The 23,268-nt window shown below is 45.9% G+C and overlaps 1 protein-coding gene across 2 annotated transcripts in view; it reads right to left on the reverse strand.

The window, feature by feature from the left end:
• Positions 1-5,384, reverse strand: part of USP3 (ubiquitin specific peptidase 3) — a 101,062-nt gene extending 95,678 nt beyond the window's left edge. Inside the window, exon 1 of one of the 2 annotated variants that reach the window (XM_069596217.1) lies at positions 3,936-5,384. In XM_069596217.1, coding sequence (XP_069452318.1) covers positions 3,936-4,026 — 91 coding nt within the window. In that variant the 5' untranslated portion in view covers positions 4,027-5,384. Of the gene's footprint in view, positions 1-3,306; positions 3,806-3,935 lie in introns of those variants that run through there. The other variant, XM_069596218.1, reaches the window with a different exon arrangement.
• Between the last annotated feature and the right edge of the window lie 17,884 nt (positions 5,385-23,268).

A 23,268-nucleotide genomic window follows, 5' to 3' on the forward strand; every position in this document is an offset into this window, starting at 1 on the left:
ACACACACATACACAAATGAAATGCCTAAGTCTCCACCTTCTGAAAATAACATCTGGTATGTGCACTTAACAAAAACCTTGAAAGAATGACCTTGTTTTTATTTAAAATATTTTCATTTAAAAACGAGAACCAATTTAGCAAAATTAAGACATAAATCAACTTTTACCTTATTAGGAGATTACTATTTTCAACACTTACCTTAAGCCACAACATGGATTTAACTTCTAACCAGTTAGCTTCCTGTCTCTCCCCAACTAGATTAGACTGCAACTTTTTGGAGAGCAAGGGACTGACTACTGGACTCCATCATCCCAGCTTATATATTATAAATTCTGTGAATCTCCACTCAGACATAAATGCAGCTAGTTTTAAGACCTTAAGGAATTCTTTAATATTTGAAAGCTATTTTGATAAGAGCAGCTGTCCTTAACTGTTAGTATTGTTGTATACAAGTGGGTTCTCAGAGTGTGATCCTGAGCCCCTGAGGTTTTCCAAAACCCTTCAGGGGTACATGAGGTCAAACTATTTTCATAAATAATACTGATGTTACTTTTATTCTCTACCCTTAGTCTCTCACAAGCATGCAGCGGAGTTTTCCAGAGGCTACCCAATGTGTGATATCTCAGGAGACCGAAGGCAAAGGCAGATGTAAAAATCCAGCTGTCTTCTATTAAGCCAAACAACAAAGACAGTTACAAAAATTAAAATAACGCCAATCTTCTCACCAAATTTTTGTTTTGAAAATTTACGTAAATTACTATTTGTTAACAGGTAATGGATTTATTATTATTAATTGTAAAGGATATAATAAATATATGTTATTTATAAATATAATTTTCAGTACAACAAATATCAATAGCTATAAGCCATACAAACAAAGGCTCTCTGGGTTCTCAATAATTTTAAGAGGGTAAAAGAGGCCTGAAAACAAAAAGTTTGAGAACCGCTGCAGTATACAATTATATAACATATACAATAATATGTACCAAGGGCTTTCCACAGATAAGAAGCTCAAGTTAATTCCGAAGTATAATTACTTCTTACAACCTCTAATCTTGTTGAGTAATAGATCTCCTTGCAAAACATAATTCAGCATAAAGCCAGTCTGTCCCAGTCCCTATTTAAGGGGCTTTAGATACTTAAGTATTCAGAGTCTTTTTTATAAAGATGTTCTGACCTATAAAACCACCTATTACTTGAATAGTGTTTGGACTCTCTCAAAGTTTGCACAAAAATTACCTTGTGCATCCTAACAACCTGTGAAGTAAATGTGAAGTATTACCCTCCCCCCCCCCTTTTTTTTTACAAATACCATAAGACTTAGGCTCAAAGGAAACAGAACTACTTTCCAAGGATGCATTGCTACCTAGAAGAGCCTAGGATGTTGGTCTTTTGCAATATGCTTGGCTGCCTTGAGGCTGTTTCACTGTGATGTAACTGCAAGCTCCCAAAGAAAACAGGGCAAGGGCATTACTTTTATTGTCCCAGTGCCAAAACAGGGATTTTCCCCTCCCTAAAAAGAACGCAATCAGACTCAGCACTCGGTCACCACGTTATTCCACACACTGGCTACTCTTTTCATGCCCTACCGAACAGAAAAGGAAAGAAGACATTTGAGAGTGTTGGAGAATAAATACCAGAATACATAACACTCCAAGATGACGAATTAGCCAAAGACTCATAGTTAATAATCGTTCAATCACTGAAAGAACAGGCAGGCAAGAACAAGATCAAGCTCAATATAAAAATATGAGATTATATCAATAAATGGATGCCAATAGGTTAGTGGGAGGCCCGCATGAAGTGGGTTCAATTCACAGAACTTGAGCAGAAGGAAAAAATCCACATAAAGTTGCAAAACTAGCTTTATTGGTTCTACAAATGAAAGCACATGACTCAAATCACCCTCCCAAAGCAATGTCAGAGACAAACTTTGTTGCAAGATGCAAAGATGCCATCTTAGCCCTTGGACAGAAATAGCCCCTCCCTTAGAGCTAGCCATGCTAGTTTGTTCTTCATATCAGCACAAGCCTCTAAGTTATGTTCCATTTTAACTTAAGTTCCTCAAGAGATGTTCAATCTTCTGCACCTCTTTCCCACAGTCAAGTGGACGCCCTGACTGCAAAGGCAAGGCTGACTCACAACAAGATATCTGTCACTTGCATAAACTCTTTTCCTTTTTCTAGATGCATGTGCCCAATGAGGCCATTTTAAAATTTGATGGGAGTCTACCTAGAAAAAGCCATAAGGGAGCTGTCTGCTTTGTATCCCTGTAGAAAGTAATCCACAGAGAAGGTAATTTCATCATTCTTCATGAGGTATGCTTTTACTAGTGTTTACTTTGGTCATTTCTTCCCCCAAATCTCTTGGGAAAAAAAAAGAAAGACATAACTTACCACAATCGCAGCACCACAGCTACAATTAGAGCGAATGCAACATCAACTAATAAAGCAATTTGACACACCTTTTTTGTTGTTTCATACTCAACATTCACTGCAGAAGAAACATTCGTTGGTAAGTTTTCTGCACCCTCATAAAAGAACTGCAATACCGCACTGCAAAATCAATTAACCGGTTATAATCTTTATGGGCTTCGTGCAGAAAAAGACAATCTGACTTTACAAAGGCAAGCAAAGCATCAAACCTCTCAGAGCTCAAGGAAGCCACAGTTATCTAGACACCTTATACCAGGGTACATTTTTCTTTGTGGCTGTTGCCTGTGATTTTCTTCAAGGACATAATAATCACCATTTAAGAAGTAACCTGTCAAAAGTGTTAAGGCATTCTCTAAACTATCTTCCTAGCTCCGGCCCATAATGAGAAACGTCACACAGCTAAACCGTACCACTGCTCTGCTCTTCTCTTTATTTCTTCAAATGAACTTAAGATTTTTGAAACGCACAATTTACATTCTACACTCCAACCCAAGCTGCCACCGATTATCTCAAAGCTAATAAACAAAGACTCTATCGGCTGCACCAGGGCCCTACCAGGAAGTAATCAAAGCAGTGTGGCCGGTGCGATCCTAAGTCGCTAGAGCAGACAATAAGAGGGCACTGGGGCTTCCAAGAGGCCCGGCAGAAGGAGTTAAGATGCTTAAGCAATGCAAAAGCATTACATAAACCTAATAACTGTCCTCCAGCACATGGACTCGGAAATCCCAAAGCAGTTTCAACCCACCAAGACGACCTGAAAGGCAGCGCGAGCCGCCCCTCCAAAGCAGCTGCTCCATCAGCCTTCTGAGCTTTTTTAACCCGCAGCCTGTTTTCAAACTTCCCCCTCCCGCGTTGATGAAAGCCTCTGACCTCGGCTTCCCGAGTTCTGAGCACCTCGCGGGGTCGCGGCTCCCGCCCACCGGGCGTAGATCGGGTCGCTGGAACATAGGGGGAAGCGAAAGGAAGCGGGGCGGGAGCAGGTAGCGAAGGGCCCCAGCGCGCTCAGCAGCCCAGACAAAGCTGCCCCCAAGAGCGGAGCTTTTCCTGTCCGGTAGAGGAGGGGACACAACTTGGGCCCCGCCACACGTGCGGCCGCCTTGTGGGGGCCGGACACCCACTTCCCGCAGCCCCTCGACCCGGCGACACGGGCCAGCACAGCCCCCAGCCATTGCCGGGCGACGCGGGGGCGCGAGCCGCAGGCCAGGGTCCCGGCTCGCCGCCGTCCCCCACGCGCTCGTGGCCCCCGCGGGCTCTCATCCCTCGCGGGCCTCTCCTTCGCCGGCCGGACCGTCGGGCCACGGGAAACAAAGGAGCCGCCGCCGCCGCTCCGCCCGCCGCCGCTCCGCACGCCTCACCGCTCACCCCTCCCCAGCCACCGGGCTCGGCTTGCCCGCACCACTTCCCGAGTCCGCGCGTCCGCCGCCCGCGGCCCCTAGACGGCAGGCCCGGCGGAGCCGGGGCCTCGGGTGCGTTGCAGGGCCGCCTGGGGCCGCACTCACCGCTGCAGCACCAGGACGACGGGGAGCCGTTGGGGAACTTGGCTGAGTCCGGAGCGATGCAGACGCTGGAGCTCAGGTGCGGACACTCCATGGCCACCAGGAGGGCTGCGAGAAGGACTGAGGCTCCGGGACCCGGCGAGGCGGGGGCGGAGGAACTCCGAAGACTCCGTCTGGGGTCGCTCCTCGCCGGGCGCTCGGCCGACGGCGGCTGCGTCCCGAGCCCTTGCGTCAAAGAAAGCAAAAGCTTCCGGGCGCCGGGTTTTCTCGCCCGCCGTCTCCCGATGTCCGGCTCCGGAAAACGTGGTACTCCGGAATCCGGGTTCTGCCGCCACCCCTAGGTTGGGGGCTTCCGTCTTCCCAGGCCGGCCCCGCCCCGCCCCTGGGTAGGCCCCGCCTCCAGGCCCAGCCCCGCCCCCGTCTGCCCCAGCTGGGTGGGGTCCGCGCGCTCGCAGGCGGATGACCCAGAGTCAGACTGCGCTGGGAAGTGGCTTTCCCAACTCCTCTACCCCGAGCAGCCGCGGCTTCCCCCGGCCCCGAGAAGGGTGGGGCGCCAAGCCGGGGCACACCAGGCCGGTCCGCTGCTTTTTCCCCGGCCTGGGCGAGCGCTCGCAGTCAGAAAACTGATCCTGCGTAATGAGATGGTCTGACTACACCGGGGTAGAAAATCTGGTCACGAAAGAAAGTGTGAAAAAGAAAATAAAAACCACATGGGCAGACAGAGAGCCCCCATTTTACACACTGTGGCTCAGACTCAGAGAGGTTAAAGGCCTGGCCCCCGATGGCCCAGAGGGCTGCATGGGTCCCAGAGCAGTACTGGTTTAGTGGTCTGCTCCCTGCGGCAGGTACCATACTGACCGGGTTCTGGTTCTGGACTAGGTTCTAGACATGTGGCCTCAGCCAGCCACTTAGGTTCGAGATGGCGGGGGCGATCGTGAACCTGGATTCAAACCCTGTCACTATGAATCACTATTGGCCTTACCTCGAGCATATGATCGGACATTCAGATCTCAACGTCCAGTTTAAATTTAAGCGAGATAGCTGTAACCTAGGTTTGCAGAGCGGGCGGTCCCGGTGATCAGGTGATAAAAAGGGAAGGGATCTAACGTTTGTTAAACACCCACTGCTGTCTCCTAGCCAGGCACTTAACACACAATACCTCATTTCAATCGCTCACCACCCCGCCAGCTGCTGTTACCACCCTCCCTTTTTACAGCTGGGGAAACCGAGCCTTTAATTAGTTAATCCGCTCCGGGATTGGATCCCCGCCTCTCTGACCTCTCAGTCCAAAAAAGAGCATGGGGCAAGCCTCAAGAGGCCGCTAGGGCAAGCGCTACACCCAAGCGAGCCCGCGACCTCTCCGGGGAACGGCCTTGAGGGCGTCCCCGGCTGTTAGAAACAGTGCCTCAAAGTTGGGGCTCCTTGTAAAACCCGGCGAAGGAGCAACAGGCCAGGAGGCGGGGAGAGGGGAGGTTGATGTGGCAATCCTGCGGGCTGGGAAAGAGGAGGAAGGAGGGTCAGGAAATGATTAACCGGGCCGGGCCGGGCCGGGAAGAGGTTAGAGCGGGGCACCTCCCGGTAGGCAGTCCTGGAGCAGTCGAGGGATGCCCTCAGTCACCTCTCACGACTCGCCATCCCCCGCACCACCCGCCGCCACTCTGCTTCTGCCTCGTGCTCCTCTGCCTAGGTGTACACTCACCTGCAGCATCTCTGCGGACACTTTCCCCCTCCTCCCCCACCCCATATCCCCCTAGTATTTCCAACTCCTCCGCCAACCCTCTTTGGTTGCTTCCCAAGCTTTACTTGACTGCTTTAGAGCAAGCCATTTGGAGGTTTTATGACAGTGACAGAGTTGTGGAAATTGCAGCCGCTCAGACCCCAGTTCAGTCGCCTACTTGATGACCAACTTTAGCAAGTATCTCTAGTCCTCCCAAGCCCCCCGTTTTCTTTCCATCCGTAAAACTGGGAAGATAATACTTATCTCACAAGAAGGATGTGAGAAGTCATGAGAATTGCCATCCCAGAGTAGGTAGTCAATAATTTATAGTTTTCCAATGCTGCAAATGGTGCTTGAATAATAGTGGCTAAACCAACAACGAAATTTAAAGTTTTTACATTAAAAATGTTTTAAAATTATAGCTTTTTAAAAAATGGCAGCAGGTGAGAGAATAATTCCTAAGAAGGGGGAGGAGAAACAATAAATGTGACCTCAGCTCAGGCTGTCCCAAGCCTCTCCTCCTATCAACCGATTCTTATCCAAGCACTAGTTGGATCAAGCCCTATCTCCCTCTGGACACCTACCCCCATTTATCATTCATGCCCCCTCATTTAACCCTGAAACATGCCCTGAGCTCATGCTGGTCTTCCCTCTAGCATGTAATGTTTCCCTTTTCACCTTCATGAAAACTCAGTTTCCTTGTCATCTAGATCTCAGCTTAAACATCACTTCCTCAAGGGAGCCTTTCCTGACCCTGCCCCACATCCTGGTTCCCTCCAGGTGTGCGATGCCCTTGTCTGCCCCCATATTCCTCCTTTTAAAACACTCTTCAGACGTGTGTTTATTTAATGTCTGTCTTCCCCTTGACAGTCCATAAGGGTAGCAAACAAGTCCGGCTGGTTTCCTGCTGTACTACTCCTAGGAGTGGAACATGGAGGGTATCCAGTAAGCCAGAGTTAGATCACGAAGGAGTGATCGATTAGCAATGTCTACCATGGGCAGATGGTTAGGAAGTGGCCCAGTATATGGCAAGTAATTGTCCTGCTTAACCTCTCTTAATCTCTAAACTTCCCTTCAGCTTTGAATTTATGATTTTAACAGTATCAAGAATGTGACTATACCTTGTAAGGTGCAAACTGGAGGGGTGGAGAGGGGAGAGGTGGCTGAGGGGAAAGGAAAAGTTTTATTAGTCTTCTCTCTTTAACTAGAATAGAAACCTCTTCAATCAGGGGTCCTAACTTAATTATCCCTGACTACTGTGGATCACAGAGGGGTAACTATGACTATCAGGCAGTTCAGAAAAGCTGGGCAAAATCAGAAGACCCTCCTGGGACGTTTGCTTGGTTTACCTAAAACTTTACTGTGTCTCTGAAAGTTTTCATACTGTTAAAAATTTTTTTTAATCCTCGTGGTGAGTAAATGTGTCAAAAGGGGGAAGACCGCGGGTTATACTGGGGAATCTGCCTTTTTAGTCCCTCCTTTCTGCAGCTGCATTTATTCCAATGTTCACTGTTTGATTCTTGGCCTGCATCCCTCTGGCGCTGGGGAACTCTGACTTACCGGAGGGTGAGCCCGGTGGTGCTGAGCCAGCCTCCATCACCGGTGCCCAGAACACGCAGCCTCTGGAGTCCCCTCAGGGGTGGTCGCGGGGGAGGGGTTAGGAATAGGAGGAGAGAAGGGCTCTTGCCCGCAGAGGCGGGCGAGTTTTAAAAGTCTGCATTTTTCAGAGGAGAGGAATGAACAATTCCAACCGTATTATCAAATGTATTTCTTTTAGAGGGGATATCTATATAAAGGGGGGTGGGGAGAAGGGGCTGAGCCTGGAGCGGGAAGGGGGCAGCTGGGGAGGGGGATATACATTGCCGAGGGAACCAAGATCAGGACCCTTCTCAAGGTTGTCAAGACCATCCTCATCTAACTTTTAGACTCCAGGCTTCTGGCAGAATCGGTGGTCCCAAAGCAAGGATAACAAGCTGACCGGGCCCTGGGGAAGATGTCTTATTGAAAACACCAAGAGAGCTAGGTTAATGATTTACCTTAGAGATTTTCCTAGGAGCAAAATCTCCTTAGATAACTCAGGAGGAGGCTTGGCAGGTATTCGGAAGGAGGGGAACAGGGTGAGGAGCAGAAGCACAGGGACACTTTTAACAGCTTGTTTAATTTTACAAGAGGCACTTATCTGATACTTCCTTGCTTGTTTACTTGTTTATCTATTGTCAGTCTCCTCCAGGAGAACAGAGACCTTGCTAGGCCTGTTCAATGCCTGATTTCCAGCTCCTGGAATTCAGCCTGATGCATGGCAGGCAGGTCCTTAGTAACTATTTCTTGAATGATTAAATCAATGATGGGGCTGGGTGTGGGCTTCAGCCAGCTAGCCATCACTGGCTGTCATTCTCTCAGTTCTTTTCATTTATCCCTTTCTATTATCTCCCTCTGAGAAGGCAATGGCACCCCACTCCAGTACTCTTGCCTGGAAACTCCCATGGATGGAGGAGCCTGGTAGGCTGCAGTCCATGGGGTCGCTGAGAGTTGGACACGACTCAGTGACTTCACTTTCACTTTTCACTTTCATGCATTGGAGAAGGAAATGGCAACCCACTCCAGTGTTCTTGCCTGGAGAATCCCAAGGATGGCGGAGCCTGGTGGGCTGCTGTCTATGGGGTCGCACAGAGTCGGACACGACTGAAGCGACTTAGCAGCAGCAGCAGCAGCATTATCTCCCTGCCCCAGATTCTTCAGTGACTCCCCATGTGTGGCAAGATAAAACTGGAAACTCACTGCCGTCACAGTCACGCATCCCTTCTCTTTTAGTCACTAAGTCAGGTCCAACTCTGCGATCCCATGGACTGTAGCCCTCCAGGCTCCTCTGTCCGTGGGATTTCCCAGGCAAGAATACTGGAGTGGGGTGCCATTTTCTTCTCCAGGGGATCGCCCCCTCTCCCCCTGCCCCGCTCAGGGATCTTCCCTGAGTCTCTTGCATCGGCAGGCAGATTCTTCACCACTGAGCCACCAGAGAAGCCCCAATATCTAAAATAGCTCCCTCATTTTAGAAAATGTGCTTTTCTCCCCCACTTTCCCTTCTGCTTGGCCAGCTGACTCCTCTCCCATGAAGCATATAGCCTCCTCAGAGAAGCCCTCCACCATTCACTCAAGACTAAGCCTTCCCTTCACACCATCACTCACTCCATTCCCGCAGCCTGCACGTGCTGTTGGGTTTTCTGTTTTCTGTTTCAGTCTCCCTTGGGAGCAGATGCTTTTCTTTTCGATTGTGGATCCTGGGCAACGAGTTCAGCAACTGAAGATATAAGAAAAAGATTATTGATTAAATGTTGGAAGTGCCCCTTTCAAGAGTGATTATATCAATCATTGTGTGTAATATTCCCCTAGGGGTTCACTGAAAGGTGCCAGATATTCTATCAAGTGATTTTCACTTCTTCTTAAATCCCTACAGCAAATATCTTAGATACAGGTATAATCCTTTCCTTTTTACTAATGAAAGACCTAAAGCTCAAAGAAGGTTTAAATAATTGCACAAGTACACACAATACGTAATTGCTCTTTCATCAAAAGTGGTTTTCACCCCTCACACACATTGTCAGATAAATAATTTTGCAGTATTTTCTGGGGGTAGCTGAAGTTCCTAACAATGAAGAAAATTCTTAGGAAGCACAGGGCACAGAAAAGCCTTCTGAGTAACTAAAGAATTTATGTTCAGCACCATTATCATAATCATTGTATAATCAACATCTAAATTTGTATTCCTTTTAACGCTTTTCCTCTTTGTCATTGAAATGTGAACTTCAAGGCAGTTTTATGAAGGAGATGAGGTTTTCTTGTTTAAAGACCCACTTTGCAGCTAAAGCACTGACCAACTATGCAAAACCAAATGGCTCCATCAGCAAACAACCCTAATAAGTGAAGGAATCACTCTTCTCTCTGGGCCCCAGTCTCCCATTGGTAAAATCAGGGAGTTGAACCCCCTGGCCCTTGACGATCCCCAAGGGCCATTCTAGAGCGGACATCCATTGATCCTGTGATAGCTCACGGCCACCAAGTGACATTGGCAGAAGTAAGCCCATCCTTGTATCCTTTGGCAGTGACTGCTAACTGTTCATCCTAAATTGTTTTTTTTTTAAGACTGACTCTTTTTAAAAATAGTCATTTATTTAGCTGCGCTGTGTCTTCATTGTGCAAGGGCCTTCTCTAGTTGTGGTGAGAGGGGGCTACTCTCTGGTTGCAGTCTGTGAGCTTCTCCTTGCGGCAGCTGCTTCTCTTGGTCAGAGCACAGGTTCTAGAGCACATGGTGTCCAGTAGCTGCAGCTCTCAGGCTCTAGAGCACAAGCTCAGTAGCTGTTGTGCACGGACTTAGTTGCCCCAGGGCATGTGGAAGCCTCCTGGATCAGGAATCGAAGCCGTGTTCCCTGCATTGGCAGATGGATTCTTAGCCACTGGCCCAGCAGGGAAGTTCCCCAAATCTGTTTTCTTTTCCTCCTAGGTTCAGAAAAGACATTTCTCAGCTTCCTTTATAGCTGGGTGTAGTCATTTTTATTCAATAGACTGAGCAGAAATCACTGGCTGGCACTGTGGACAGCTGCCCATGACAAAATACTTCAGTGTGGAGTTTTGCTTATCAACACGTGGAGGAAATATATTAGGTCAGGTCCAGGAAGAAATGTTGGGTCTTCTAGGCTTCAGAAGAAAGAAAGTCTGCTCCTCCTTTCTGTTTCTCTTCAACCATTTGTTCATTTATTCAACAAATATTGTCTGTACTCCTGCCACATGCCAGGCACTAAAAGTACAAAGACTTGGAGCTATGAGCTATGTGGGGACCTCCTCTGTTGACATCTCTTTGCCACTATCAAGATGGAAAGTATAATATCACTGCTTTCTCCTTGCTTATTCAGTGACCGACTGGACATCAGATCCTCTGAATTTTAAAGTGCTGTCTAGACATGGAGTCTTAAGCCTTAAAATTGTGAAAATGACTTCACACTTAAAGGGCCTGGCTTGGTGCTTGGTATATAGTAGATCCTCAGTGAATGTCCATTTCCTTGACTCCTCGTCTAGTAGGAGGGTTGATGTGGGAAATGGAGGATGGTAGCCTGAAAGCACTGATAGCCCAGAAGGGTAGATTTTTTTATCCTTTTAAAAGGAACCCAGGACAGATTATTCATTCAATAAATATCACTGATGCTCAAGACTCACAGAATACAAAACTGAAACAACACGAAGTCCCATCCTCAAAGGAAAGGAGCAAGAGAAACAGACAAGCAAAGAGGTAATTGCAACCCAGCATGATAAGTGCTATGACGGGAAGTACAGGATGTTGCCTAGCCACAAACAAGGGGCAACCCACCCAGGCGGGTGGGTGGGGGTGGGGGAAGCATCAGGCAAGACTTCCTGGAGGAAGTAACATATGACCCGAGCTGTGAATGATACACGGACGTTAACCAGGTAGGGTGGGGGAGGGGGACATAGCATCCCAGGCAGAGGGAACTATACCTGCAAAGATTCAGAGACTCAGAGAGAGTCTGAGACTGCCAGTCTGGCTGGAGAGTAGTGCGCAAGGAGGTAGAAAGCTGGGAGGTGAGGTCAGCAAGGAAGACAGAAAGACGTAAAGGGCTACTGACTCTCTGGAGCAGAGAACTGCCATGATAGAGAAATCTGGGTCCCCAGGATTCAGGAATCTGTCAGGGGTTGCACTCTGCCAGGTCTTGGGAGAAGGTATAAGGGTGCCGAGATGCAGTGATAAGACAGAGGAAAGAAAGGAACCGCTACCAGTCTGTAAGATGTTCACCTGCATTAGTGATCTGAGAAATGGAAATGAAATCCACAGCGCACACCTAGGTAGAGCCAAATAGGAGAGATTAGTATGCAGATGTGACTCCCCCCCCCCCCCCGCCCACTGTAATCATTACTGGACCCCGACACTGTGTCCTCTGGGAGCCTACAAACCCCTGGGAGGGAGAGGCTCATATGCTTTAAGCAGTAGGATTTGGGTGGAGAAAAGAATCCTAGACTTAGAGAACCTCTACCTCTGCCTAATCTAATCTGAACCTCTGTCTGAACCTTATCTAATCTGACAATTCAGCTATCTGAAAAGTGAAGTCCTGTGTACAACTCTTTGTGACCCCATGGACTGTAGCCTACCAGGCTCCTCCGTCCATGGGATTCTCCAGGCAAGAGTACTGGAGTGGGTTGCCATTTCCTTCTCCAGGGGATCTTCCCGACCCAGGGATCAAACCCAGGTCTCCCGCATTCCAGGCAGGCGCCTTAACCTCTGAGCCACCAGGGAAGCCCTGAACTTTATCTAATCTGACAATTCAGCTATCTGGAGTATCCAGCTAACCAGAAAATGAAATTCTCACATAGCCAGATCATCGGTGTTTATAGTCCCAGACCCTCCCATGAGGTGCCTGGTACACTGGACAGAAGTGGGGCTTTGGGTCTGCTCAGGCTGGGGTCCTGCTTCCACCACTGGCCTGCCGTGTGACCTCAGCCAGCACCCTGACCTTTCTGGAGCCTCCATCTATGAAATGGGAACAATAATACCTGCTCGCAAAATGGTGATTTTCCTGCTCTGTCTCCCTTAGCCAAATACTTAAAAATATATAGTCACTTATTTATTTATTTATCTGGCTGTGCCGTGTCTTAGTTGCAGCACATGGGATTTTCAATCTTTGTTGTGGCAGGTGGGATCTTCAGTTGTGGCACGGGGATCTAGTTCCCTGACCAGGGGTCGAACCCCTGCATCGAGAGCACAGAGTCTTAGCCACTGGACCACCAAGGAAATCCCTCCCTTAGCCAAATACTTAATGTTTGGAAACAAAGAGCAGGGGTCCATGTATCATGGTCAGAACCATTTTTTGAAGTCACCAATACCCATAATTTATGCATTTATGCAATCACATGAAAGGTTATAAGCATATTTAATAATTCTGTCATCTAGAAAGCTCTGCTGTGGTTGACCCAGTTATAAATTGGCAACAACAGGAGAAAAAAAAAGATATTTCACCTTTTTTTTCATCCAAAGAACAATGACGGAAAAGTAAGGAAAGGGCCTTAGAGCCCGTTCAGCCTTTCTCAGTTCCCTGTGTAGCAGCTGGTGCTTTCAGGCTGGAAATGGAGATCAGAGGTAACAAGACTTCGTGGAAAACTACCCTAAGAACCCTTAGGGCAGAATGATTAGAGAACTGGAAGGGCCAGAAGTTTCACAGAGGAGGAGACTGGTCCTAGAGAGGTGACGCACTTGTCCAGCAACAAAGAGTCCTCTGGGCAACTCCGGACGCCAGAGTGCTCTTTGCTTGCCAGAGTCTGTGCAAAGCAAAGTTGAAAAAGAGATTTTTCACGCATCTTATTTGACTTTTCCTGTGTGCGTAGGATGCGCAAGCTGATTCCAACGCAGAAAGAGATGACTACAGAGGGCAGGCTTGGGCTTCCCAGGGGGTGCTAGCAGTAAGAACCTGCCTGTCAATGAAGGAGACACAAAAGACGCACGTTTGATCCCTGGGTCAGGAAGATCTCCTGAGAAGGGCATGGCAACCCACTCCAGCATTTTTCCCTGGAGAATCCCATGGACTGAGGAGCTTGGTGGGCTACAGTCACAACTGAAGTGACTTAACACGCACACACACACAGAGGCAGACTTGCTTCCCCCACACCCCCTAAACTGGTCCTAGGTGCTCACCTTCCACATGCATCGCCAATTCTGCCTGTGGTTGTCCATAATGGGTATTTTTATTGTTGACATCCTGATATTAACTTGGTTATAGTCATTTACCTCTTTTTCTTATCACTGAATCAAAAAACCAATTATGTGAATTGAATGCCCAGGCAATCGGGTTCTCGGTTTCACTGAGGTTTTACAGCACTTCAAAGACAACTTCATCTGTATTTCCTTAAACAAGACTTTCAAAGTCAGAAAAGAGCCTGAATCTGTAACAGGCAGGGGGCACTTACTGTGCCTTGGCTGAGATGCAAAGACTGTTCTTTCTCCTGTCTCAGAGTACATTTCCTTTCCATTTCCCCTGCCCATGCCCACCACCTCCTCCCGCCCCAGGACCCTCAGTGTTTCCTACTGGACCACACCTCCCTGGTATCCAGCCAGAAAAACACAAAATCAGGACACTCCCTTCTCTGAACCCTAGCCACAGGCCTTGAAGGGGCCTGACCCTCAGCCTGTGCTAAGACTTGGAGCTTCCATAGCTGGAGCCCATCCTCTAAATGTCCCCTGCTGAGTGGCCAGCCTGCAGTGGGTCTTGGCCAAAGAAGGGAGGAACCACACAAAGGCCACATCCCCACCTCCTGCTGCCAGTTCTCACTGCAAACTTGCACCACCACTTCCTGCCTGTGCTCTTCTGGAAGCTGTCGGCAGCTGCCCACTGCTCCCAGGAGCAAGCCTAGAGCCTTCCGTGGCCTCAAGGCTCTTGACCCACCTGCCAGCCTTGTTTCTCTCCACACCCCCACACAAGCCCGACTGCTGGGCAGATCCTCAGTGCTCTCACCCTGGCTTCTTGCACAAGCTCTCCTCTGCCTCTTTCACTCCAGCCTGTGAAAGTCCTCCCACCTCCCGAGGCACAACACAAAGCCCATCTTTAGAAAACTGTGTAAGTGAAAGGGTTAACTGACTCTCTGCAACCCCATGGACTGTAGCCAGCCAGGCTCCTCTGTCTATGGTATTTGCCAGGCAAGAACACTGGAGTGGGTAGCCATACCCTGCCCAAGGGGATCTTCCCGACCCAGGAATGGAACCTGGATCTTCTGCCCTGCAGGCAGATTCTTTACCATCTGAGCCACCAGGGAAGCCCATCTTTGGAAAAATCCTTTAGAAAAATTCTGCAGAATTCTCTGGCAGTCCAGTGGTTAGAACTCTGAGCCTTCACTGCTGAGGGCCCAGGTTTGATTCCTCATCGGGGAAGTAAGATCCCACAAATTGTGCAGCGCAGCCAAAAGGAAAAAGATGCACACACCCATATAGGTTAAGCAAATGTGGCAAACTACTAACATTTAAAAAAGAGAAAAAAATCTGTCCAGCACCCATCTCTTTCATATTTTCTCTCTCCCTCCTTCTCCTCGTCCTCTCTTCTTTCCTCCCCTCTCCCTCCCTCTCTGTCTCACATACAGCATGGATTGATCTCCCTTCTTCATCTGTGTTCCTGTGGGACTCTGCTTGTCCTTACAGACAGCACTTATTTCAGTCTGCTTTGGAATAGAATCCCTCATGTTTAATCCACCTCCCAGTAAGAAACTGTCTGCCTAGAATGCAAGAGCTACCCACCCTCATTCAACTGGATATTTATCAAAGTACTGGCCCCAGGGTTTTACCTTTAGTAGGTTCTCAAGAAATGTTGTGTCCTGGAAGACAGTGACCTGATGGACAGAGCCTTGGCTTTGGCAATGGATGGAGCTGTTAATAACTCCACCTGTTAATAACTGTGTGAGGATTTCCCTGGCTGTCCAGTGGTTAAGATTCTGTGTTCTGCTGCAGGGGCTACAGGTTTGATCCCTGGTCAGGTAACTAAGAGCCCACATGCCGAGTGGTGCAGCCAAAAGTCAGTTAAAACAACAACAGAACAACTCCGTGATCTTAGACAAGCAATACACTCTCTCTGAAACTCTTAGGTTCAAAAGCTGCAAAGTGGGGGTTATAACAGTGCCTGTCCCACAGAGTGGTAAAGAAAGGTTGAGATAATGTGGGTAGAACATGTAACTCTTGCCATTCATAAAGCAGGTTCCTAATAAACACAGGTCACCAACTTCACCTGATACATGCTTTTGAAGCTCTTAGTTTTGCCTTGGACCCCCTAGAATGGATATCTGGGGAGAAGGCTGCTAGAATATTCCCACTGGAAGACAAAACTGACCTCCTTACAACCTGGGCCTCCTTGTAAAGTCAGAGGGGATGGCAAAGACTGAAAGAATTCTGAGGAGTGGGGGCGGGGTTGGCAAAAGCTGGCAGCCCTAGGTACCCTAGGAGATGGGCCACACCCTTCCCAACTAATCTAGTCAGACACTTTCCAGGAAATCAGCTCCTCCAATCTCATTTAGCATCTACCAGAGAACTTCCCCAAAGCCACGGCCAGACTTGAACGGGAACCTGAGTAATCAGAGATAGGAGAGGCAGCTAGGAGCACTAAGAAAGGGAATTTCCAAAGGAACTTGACCAGTGTGTGTCCGGCAGCAAGGGTGGAGGAACAGAGGCTCAGAGGGCCGGACTCTAGAAGGCCAGGGAGCCCCGCCTGCTGTGGAGACTCGCATGCTTGCCAAGCAGCGTCCTGATCGCACCTTGGTTTCCAGGAGGAGACATCCTGGAAAAGATGAAGGGGCCAGGGCTCAGTGTGGGGCAGAGAGGGGTGTGGTGGGAACAGAGCAGGGTCCTCTGTGTGGTGGCACCTGTGGTTCTCAGTACACATTATTAAAAGGGGGCTTTGATACATTTTATTCTCCTGAGACTGGGTGGGACCATCAGTTCTTCACAGGCACTGAGTTCCCTGAATAAACTGATCTGCTACTTCCTTCTGTGCACCAGCAACCTGTTCAAAATCGAGTTCCCCGCGATGGGGCAATGTTGTGTGACTAGGGGTGGGGGTGACGCTAGATTCCAGCGTTGCCATGTAGCAACCTTTCCGTTAGGACCTTGGCACTTGAATGAACTTCTGGAAATCATGTAGGCCAGTCACCCTATTACCTGTAAGGAAACTGGCACCTGGAGAGGACAAACCAGTTCACAATGTATACACTATCAAATCACCACCAGGGACACTTTAACTACCTTACATATTTGTTAATTATACCTTAAGAAATCTGAAAAATAAATTAAAATTAACAAAAAAAGAAGCCAAGCCAGAAAGAGAACAAGGTCTCCTCCTCCCCATTCCGGGGTTTCTATCTTGTTTCTCTGTGATAGCCCCATAAAGACATTTGGGTGTGGTGTGGTGTGATGCAGGCATCACCACATGGTTGAAAAGGATAAATCTGGATTTTTTAATATAAATCTGGACTTGACTACAACATGTGAATCTTATGTATTCTAATCTTAAATTAGAGCCCCAACCTACTCTTTGCCTGGCTTCTTAAGTTTCTCATTCTCATGGGGAACTTGTGTAAATGGTTTCTAGATTCACACTCTGCAGGACTCTTGGGGTGGAGATGGGGAAGGTCCACGGCATGATAGTTAGGTCTTGATCAACCCACTGTTTTGAGTGCTGGGTGGCAGGCAGGCAGGCATTCTCTCTTCCCTTCCTTAGAAGATCTCCATCCTATTTCAGTCCAAATGAGGCTTGTAGTACATGGCCCCTCTTGTGGGGAAAGGAACAGACTGAGAGAAAAATGGACAGTAACTCTTGTGAATTCAAGAAAAGCACGAGTAAATGAAGCCTAAAGGGGGATGTCAAAAGGATTGATGAAACCACAAAGGGAAACACAGTCACTCATTCAAGAACTCTTTTACTGATCACTTAATTAAATCAGGTATAGTTCTATGCACTGGGCAAATCAAATCAAGGATGCAGAGACCCATGCACGTGACCCAGGAGAGAGTCACTCAAACTCAAAGTCATGGACAGTTCCTCAGTTAAACGGAAAGTGAGGTTAGAGGAGGACCATGAAAGGAATGAGATCTTTAAAAGCTGGCCAGAGATTTCAAGAGATAACATCCACGCGGGTAACATTTTAAAAAAACTGAAAGAAAGGAGACAGAGAGAGAGAGGATGCAATTTGAGAACTACTTTGGAACTCTAAGGACTAAACCAAAGTGTCTGCACTGCACGCTGGGATAATTCATTCACGCGTCAAGGACTTGCTGAACACTTCCTAGTTCTCTTACCATGCCAGGCTCTTCACTGTTCCTTGCCTCCACCAGACACATCCCCGACTCTGCCTCTAATATATCAATGTGCTCTTCTTTTGAGGGCTTCCCCCCAGTGAAGGGCATCTTTCAGCAGATATGTAAACAAACTGAAGAAGCTGTCATAGGAGAAGGAACACTATCCTAGTAAGGACCAGGTCTAATTAATCTTTGTACCCCAGCGCTGGGCACATAGTAGGTACTTGGGAAATGTTTGATGAATGAATATCACTGCTAGGCACTGAGAAAGCCCACTTTTTCGAATCAGAAATATTAGCCTGGGGAGTTCCCTGGTAGGCCAGTGGTTAGGACTCCACTCTTTCACTGCCAAAGGAAAGAAGTATTAGCTTGGTTATAACTCAGTAAAAAGTGCATTTTAAAAATGTTTTTAAAATCTACTGAAAAACACAAAAAGTGGTTGAATGATGGAATTATGGGAGACTTTCTTTTTTCTATTTTCCCCATTTTGTATATGCAGCAACATTTTTTTATAATGAAAAAAACTTAGCTCATCTCCACCCTGCTCCCTCCCCCTACAAATCTGTGAGAATTACAACTTATTACCTAATTTAAAAAATGTTTTTGTGCCATATAAATTATGAAGGCTCTGAAAACATGACCTGAATTTTATAATGCAACCAAATAAAATTTATCACATTATTCTGATGTTTGCTGATAGGCATGATCATTTATAGCCAGACATAAACAACAGCTCCCATAAAACATTTTGATTAGCATTACTTGGAACGGCCAAACCGGGCTTTCTGTCAGAGTGCCAGGGAAGAGGAGGCAGAAACCAGGCCGGGGGATGTGACTCTCTTGTCCTCAATGGGGACGTCACTTTTCTGCAGAGACTGTCAGGGCCTCTGGCTGGCAGATGTGCAGGCCTCCAAGTGTTGGCAGCAGAGCATGGCAGTAACTGGGGCTGCTCAGGCTTCACAAAGGAGCTTTTCACATTGACAGGAGTGGTGCTACCACCCCAAACTCTCCTTTTCCTCCCAGGGTCAGCTTTCCAGATGTGAGAAAGCCCATAAGGATAATGCCTAAAATGTCATCAATAAAAATTTATTTGGGCAGCAGAACTAGTGCCTTTAGAGGGCTAGATGGGGGACATGTTTATTCACATACAGATATTTATTGAGAACCTACTATGTACTAAGCATAAAGTGAAAGTGAAGTCGCTCATTCGTGTCCGACTCCTTGCGACCCCATGGACTATAGCCTACCAGGCTCCTCCGTCCATGGGATTCTCCAGGCAAGAGTACTGGAGTGGGTTGCCATTTCCTTCTCCAGGGGATCTTCCCGACCCAGGGATCGAACTCAGGTCTCCTGCATTCCAGGCAGACGCTTTAACCTCTGAGCCAAGCATAAGCAAAGTCCTATACATATATGAGGGCTTCCCTCATAGCTCAGCTGGTAAAGAATCTACCAGCAATGCAGGAGACCCGCGGTTCAATTCCTGGATTGGGAAGATCCCCTGAAGAAGGGATAGGCTACCCACTTCAGTATTCATAGGCTTCCCTGGTGGTTCAGACAGTAAGGAATCTGCCTGCAATGAGGGAGACCTGGATTCAATCCCTGGGTTGGGAAGATCCCTGGAGGAGGGCATGGCAACCCACTCCAGTATTCTTGCCTGGAGAATCCCCATGGACAGAGGAAGCTGGTGGGCTACAGTCCATGGGGTCGCAAAGTGGGACATAACTGATCAACTACAGCAGCAGCAGCGGCATACACGATGGGGCTTCCCTGGTGACTAAGTGGTAAGGAATCTGCCTGCCAATATAGGAGACACCGGGTTTGATCCCTGGGTCAGGAAGATCCCCTAGAGGAGGAAATGGCAACCTGCTCGGGTATTCTCGCCTGGGAAATCCCATGGACAGAGGAGCCTGGAGGGCTGCAGTTCGTGGGGTGGCAAGGGAGCTGGACACGACTTAGCCACTAAATAACAACAACATGTGTACATGATATCATTTCTCCCTTCCTTCATCATTTCTTTCTTCACGTTATTATCCCCATCATACAGGTAATGACACAGGCTCAGAAAAGTTAAGTAACTGGGCTTAGGTTACATAGTTAAGCTTTGGGAACTGGGGGGAGTGGGGAGAAGACCAAAGCAGGAAGAAGGGATCTGAGCTCAGCTCTAAGAGACTTGGAAAGCCATGCTATCCACACTTTACAACTTAACAGAGACTTGGTGTTTCAAGTCTGTATGATCATCAGCAAGCACTCTGGGCCTCAGTTTGCTTGTTTAAAAATAAAGGGCTTGAGAAGTATGTTTTCCAAGTGTCCTTCAAGCGCTGACCTCTTTGTCAGTGTTCCCTCTCCAACCATTGTGAAAGCTCTGCAAGATGAACACTCCCTGGTCACCAGCACAGAGCAATACCAGGGACTCGGGTCTCTGGGGATTGCCCTCTAGAGGACACTGGTGGTGTTGCCGGAGCCAGAGCTCCCACTGAGAGTACAATCACACGGTCCAAGTCAACTTTAATTACTGCTTTACCTTTTAAAAAAATGGATTTAGAAAACATTCTCTCAGCCCTTCCCACGCTCACCAGGGCAATGCTGCTGGAACATTTAATGATGGGGAGCAATTGTACACTGAAGACCTACTGGTTCTCTGAGTCATATTTTAAAATTAGATTCTATTGGGTTGTCCAAAAAGATCATTTGGATTTTTCCATCAGATTTTATGGACAAGCCTGAATGAACTTTTTGGTCAACCCAATATTTTACTTTCTACTCCTCAGTTTCTTTTAGGTCTTTTGAGGCCATTTACTGTTCCAGTGGTGATTTTGCAGAGCTGCCAAATTGTGATAAGAAAATAATATATTTGTCTCTACTTAGTTATTTTTACTATAGTAGTCAACTTTTGATTATTAAATATATGAATGGGGTACAACATTCAAAAGTCACTACAGAGTTTTCAGTAATTACATGACCCAAAAATTCTACTCCCTGGTCTATATCCTCCAAAATTGAAAACAGACGTTCAAACAAAAACTTACATGTGGATATTCATAGTAGCACTTTTCACGATAGCCAAAAATTGTAAACAACCCAAATGTCATTGACTGACACTAGATTAATGAAATGGGGTATTAATATATCCATACAATGGAATATTACTCAGCGAGAAAAAGGAACAGAGTCCTGAAATGTGCTACTATTTGGATGGATGTTGAAACATTACGCTAGAAACAACCTAGATGTCCATCAGCAGATGAATGGATAAGAAAGCTGTGGTACATATACATAATGGAGTATTACTCAGCTGTTAAAAAGAATACATTTGAATCAGTTCTGATGAGATGGATGAAACTGGAGCTGATTATACAGAGTGAAGTAAGCTAGAAAGAAAAACACCAATACAGTATACTAACACATATATATGGAATTTAGAAAGATGGCAATGACGACCCTGTATGCAAGACAGGAAAAAAGACACAGATGTGTATAACGGACTTTTGGACTCAGAGGGAGAGGGAGAGGGTGGGATGATTTGGGAGAATGGCATTGTAACATGTATACTATCATGTAAGAATCGAATCGCCAGTCTATGTCCGACGCAGGATACAGCATGCTTGGGGCTGGTGCATGGGGATGACCCAGAGAGATGTTAGGGGGAGGGAGGTGGGACGGGTGTTCATGTTTGGGAATGCATGTACACCCATGGTGGATTCATGTCAATGTATGGCAAAACCAATACAGTATTGTAAAGTAAAATACAGTAAAAAAAAATTTTTAATTTAAAAAATAAAAATAAAAATAAATAAAATCAGTCATACACACACAGAGAAACACCAAAAAAAAAAAAAAAAAAAGAAAGAAACATTACGCTAACTGAAAGAAGCCAGATACAAAAGGCCACATGTCATTTTATTCCATTTATATGAAATATCCTGAAGAGGTAAATCTATAGAGATGCTCTTATCTGCAGGGTAGTAGTTGCCAGGGTCTGGGGGAAAGGGCCAATGGGAAGAGACTGCTAATGTGTATGGGGTCTCCTGTTGGGTGACAGAAATGTTCTGTAGCTAGAAAGTGGTGACGGCTACACAATGTCGCTGAATTGTACACTCTAAAATATTTAAAATGCTAAATTGTATATTATGTATTTTACCACAATACAAATAAAGAGCATTCTGTAAAAAGGAAGTTCCCCTTTCTCCAGGTCCCCTTCCTGAAGACAAAAACAACAGCTGGCACTCTTCTTTCTCTACTCTTCCAGAGATTATTACTATATGTATGTCTGTATGTGCGCATCTCTCCATAGTGTTCATATTGTTATATATGTGCTTATATTATATATACTGTAAATATGCATTCTTTTTCTCCCTTTTTTTAGGACACAGAGTGTCACACCATTCTGCAGATTGCTTTTTCCACTTCAGTTATTTTGGATGGTTCTAAGTCAGTACTTGTTCTTTTTAATGGCTTTTGAGCTTTCCAAAATGGTAAGTGAAGCGTACTCTATCATGACAATTTTAATTTTTATTTATTTTCTTATGAATGAGATTGAGCATCTTTTCATGTGTTGAGACCCACTTATTTTCTTAACTTTGAATTTTCTTTTCATGTACTTTGCCCATTTTTATGTGAAGCTGTTCATCTTTTTCCTTTTGGTTTGTAGATGCTCTTTAAAAATTAACAGTATTAGCTCTCTATGGTATGAATTATGAATCTATTACCCAATTATCTTTTGACCCTCCAATATTCATATAACCAGAAGAATTAATTTTCCCTGTTTGAATTACCTGGCATGGTTTCTGTTTTTCTGACTGGATCTTGACTGATACATTTGGGTGGTTTTTTCTCCTTATTAATTTCTGAGAGCTCTTTGTTCATCTATCTAACAACTTTGTACAGCTAACCAATCATCTATCATTCATGTTGAAATTGTTTATTAGTTTGTTTTACCTTTTGTTTTGTTTTGCCTTTTAAATATGGTATTCTTGTACAGAAATTTAAAAATTTTATGCACTTAGACTTATCAGTATTTGCCTTTACAGTGTTTGGATTTCATGGCATACTTAGGCTTTCATTCTAAGATGATAAACATATTCACCTAAATTTCCTTCCTATATTATTATTTTATGTTTTACATTAAGTTTTTTTTATTCATCCGGAACTTATTTTGGATTAAGGAGTGAGGTGGCAATATAATTTAAATGGCTTTCCCAAATGGAAAATGTTTTTTACTTAACTGTCTCAATATCATTTATTGAATAGCCCTTCCTTTCTCCTTTGAGTTGAAATGCCAGTTTTATCAAGTATCACATTCACAATCTACTTCTGGTCTTTTAAAATTGGCTTATCTATTTCTCAGCCAGTAATACTTTACTTATTAGCCAGAAACTAGTATTTGATATTAGGGTCTCATCCATGTAAATAACTCTACCTTTCAAGTAACTCTTAGAAGTTGAGACACAGTAAAAGTAGGGTCTAGTCCCTTCACGTCAGAGAAGCCAGATGTTGATTGAGGAGGAAATACTGAAAACTGATTTTCTAAACCAAGGCTTCTTGAATATTTTTTGATTGATAATGCAAATGCATTTAAATGCCAGATTTCAATAAAAAAATTAGAGGTTTTTTTGTTTGTTTTCTTAGGGAGTTCCTAAATTTTATCTTCCAATTCTTTTACTGAGCTGTCATCTCTGTTATCACATTTTTAATTCCAAGGGCTTTTATTGTATTCTGAATGCTTCTTTAAAAAAAAAATAGTCCTTTTTTTCATGGATACTTATTTTCTCTTCCTGAGGATTAACCATAAAATATAT

This window comes from Ovis canadensis, chromosome 7, assembly GCF_042477335.2.
Source record: "Ovis canadensis isolate MfBH-ARS-UI-01 breed Bighorn chromosome 7, ARS-UI_OviCan_v2, whole genome shotgun sequence".
Taxonomy (NCBI): domain Eukaryota; kingdom Metazoa; phylum Chordata; class Mammalia; order Artiodactyla; family Bovidae; genus Ovis; species Ovis canadensis.